The following is a 2,857-nucleotide window of genomic DNA, read 5'->3' as shown; positions in this document are numbered from 1 at the left end:
CAACAACAACAAAGCGTAATGGAGAATGCGGGTGCTTTGAGGACTGAATCCTTTGCATATGTTAAAATCATTTGGAGTGCATATCTTTTATTATGTAAGGTTTTATATTCACTTAAAAAAATCAGCTCAATGCCAGACCCGTGTTAGTAACTGCTTTGGCAGTGCTAGCTATGTAATGAGGCCTGAGAAAGCACAGAACTCTGATATACCTCCTTCAACTCGTGACAGGCCTTTAGTTTCTTGGATCATCCATACGTATAAGATACAAATCTTACTCCCTCAATCTGAGGACACAGGGAGATCCAAACACGCACGATAATTCTTTTTTTTTCATGTTAGGGGGAGAGGGGACGGAGTATCACTCTGTCACCCAGGCTGGAGTGCAATGGCGTGATCTCAGCTCACTGCAACCTCTGCCTCCCGGGTTCAAGCCACCCCAGTAGCTGGGATTACAGGTGCCCACCACCATGCCCAGCTTATTTTTTGTATTTTTAATAGAGATAGGGTTTCACCATATTGGCCAGGCTGGTCTCGAACTCTCCTGACCTCAAGTGATCTGCCCGCCTCAGCCTCCCAAAGTGCTGGGATTACCGGTGTGAGCTACCGTACCTGGCCATGCCTAAGATCTAGAAACAGAAACTGGTAAGTCCTGACCCCACTACACACATTATTTACTCATATGAGATCACAATTTGTTTCTCTTACAACTCATCCATTTGACAGACTAATGTGATTAATAAATAGAATTCTATAAAAGTGAGGCCAAAATAAAAAGCAGCCAAAGATTGTTGAAGAAAACTCAAATGGTGGTCCATGAGACTGCCAAAGTTGAGAGGCAGTCTCAAACTTATGGGGGGCAAGTGCCCCTATGGTTCTAAAAATAAAAGCTTGTCACTCTTTACAAAACTGTGATTTATCTCTTTGAGAGAATCTTGAACATGAAGTCATGCTATTAATGTTTATTCTAACAGTAGGCTAAATATTTGAGCATATTCCCCCTAATAGTTCCAGAAATTATCTCCTTCCTAAAAAAAAAAAGTTTAAAACTTTAAATGGTGAGACAGTAAAGTGGTGTGGCATGAGAAAAGTACTTTATTTGTGCACACTTTTTTGGGTTCCATTCAAAATTACAGTACAAAAAAATTCCCTTGCTTGCTGAGTTTTTGTTACTTTTTACTTAAATATTTAGACTTAAAAAAATAAAATTTAAAATCACTATTAATGGAAGCTTATATTCCTTATGAATAATACATGTATGCATATATGCACCTCTATATGAATCACTCAAAACAATTTCAAACATCATTCTTTTTTGTATTTAAAATTGCCCTTTTAAATATTTAGAAGTTCCAGAGGTGGAGGCTTTAATGGAATTTTTCCCAGAGTAAATTTCTTGGATTGAAATTGTTCCAGTTCTTCTACTGTTAGTTTATCTCTGGGTGTGAATAACACATTATCTGTTGCAAAGATGCTGCTTGAGGCTGAGAGAGAAGTGGATATGCTGCTATTTCCAAAAGTGTCACTGGATGGCTTAGAAAAAGCAGTGTGAGAATGTGAGCCCGGACTACCAAAACCAGCCACAGAACTGCCACCTCCAAAGGCTGGGGCCACTGGAGCTCTAATAGAACCTGTTGCCAAGGAAGTTGGAAGTCCTGAAAATCCAGGTGATCCAAAGCTGGAAGCTGCAGGGCTTTTGAATGAAAATGATGCAGCTGATGTAACTTCAGGTTTCCCAAATCCAAAAGCTGGAGCAGAAGTAGAGATAGCTGAACTGGTAGAGGCTACAGCTCCAAATGCTGGGGAGCTCCCAAAACCAGCAGGGCTTCCAGAAGAGGCAGTGGCAAATTCAGAGTTTGTTTTAAAACTAAAGTTCTGAGCATTATCACTACTGCTGTTATGGACTGGAAAACCTACAAAAAACAAAACAGAAAAAATTATAGTCAGAAAAATGTCACAGTTATTTCCTCCCCCTATCTTTCTTTCTTATTTATGTCATGTTTCAGTATTGAGAAGCTTACTGGAAGGATGAGATGAGAAAAATAAAAAATGAGAGGCTAGAACTACCCACTAAAGCCTGCTTCCTGCCTTTTCTGCTAACAATCCCATTTTCACCTTGATTGACCTTCACCCAAGGAGAAACTACAGGGACTAGAGAATAGACTTTCACTTTGGTTTCTACTTACCTCAGCAGAGCTGCCACCTGAAGACAATGCTATGCTGTTAAACACAGTGACAAGAAAGTTCTCAAAGGTGCTGCTATCATAGCTATGTACTTCTACGAAACTCCTGAAAAACCATTCCTAAAATGGACTTCTAAAGCTTAAGTGTCTTTCAAAGAACATGCCCAATCTGGCCTCCCTTTCACAAATGTCTAATGAGCCAAATGCTTTGAGGTTCTATGATGGAAGGTTGTAGAATTTATGAAGGTAATTTAAAATGGTGATTCAGGCTTATAATTTGAAACCTATAAAATCTAATTTTTCTAAATCAGTTAAGTCCTGCATTACTTTATCACTTACCTGGCGACACAAATGTTGCTGCTTGACTACTGCCAAATCCAAATGCAGGTGCTGCTTGATTTACACCATCCTTTACATCAGAGAGCTGGAAAAAAAAAAAAAAAGTGTGCAAATAATAAAGTGCTTGATGACTAATGCTCCAGTATCTTTTCTATACATTTTATGAACAAATTCATCTGACTCAAAAAAAGAACAGAAAAGAGAAGAAAAAAGTGCATTAAAAAAGGCAAAGTTAAATGCTTTACATGGAAAATGCCCATAATATGATGTTGAAAAGGATAAGATCTAATACTGTATAAACAGTATTATCACAACTAATAATATGAATACGCATAAAA

The 2,857-nt window shown here is 38.3% G+C and overlaps 1 protein-coding gene across 2 annotated transcripts in view; it reads right to left on the bottom strand.

The window, feature by feature from the left end:
- Positions 1-1,069: 1,069 nt before the first annotated feature.
- NUPL2 (nucleoporin like 2) overlaps positions 1,070-2,857 on the bottom strand; it is an 18,240-nt gene continuing 16,452 nt past the window's right edge. The window contains exons 6-7 of one of the 2 annotated variants that reach the window (XM_011944186.1): positions 2,520-2,604; positions 1,070-1,910 (exon numbers count right to left, since the gene is read on the bottom strand). In XM_011944186.1, the coding sequence (XP_011799576.1) occupies positions 1,333-1,910; positions 2,520-2,604 (663 nt within the window). In that variant the 3' untranslated portion in view covers positions 1,070-1,332. The remainder of the gene's footprint in view (positions 1,911-2,519; positions 2,605-2,857) is intronic. The other variant, XM_011944185.1, reaches the window with a different exon arrangement.

Source organism: Colobus angolensis, unplaced genomic scaffold (genome assembly GCF_000951035.1).
Source record: "Colobus angolensis palliatus isolate OR3802 unplaced genomic scaffold, Cang.pa_1.0 Scaffold229, whole genome shotgun sequence".
Lineage (NCBI taxonomy): Eukaryota > Metazoa > Chordata > Mammalia > Primates > Cercopithecidae > Colobus > Colobus angolensis.
The sequence above is the reverse complement of the archived record's forward strand: the minus strand, read 5'-3'. Positions and strand labels throughout refer to the sequence as shown.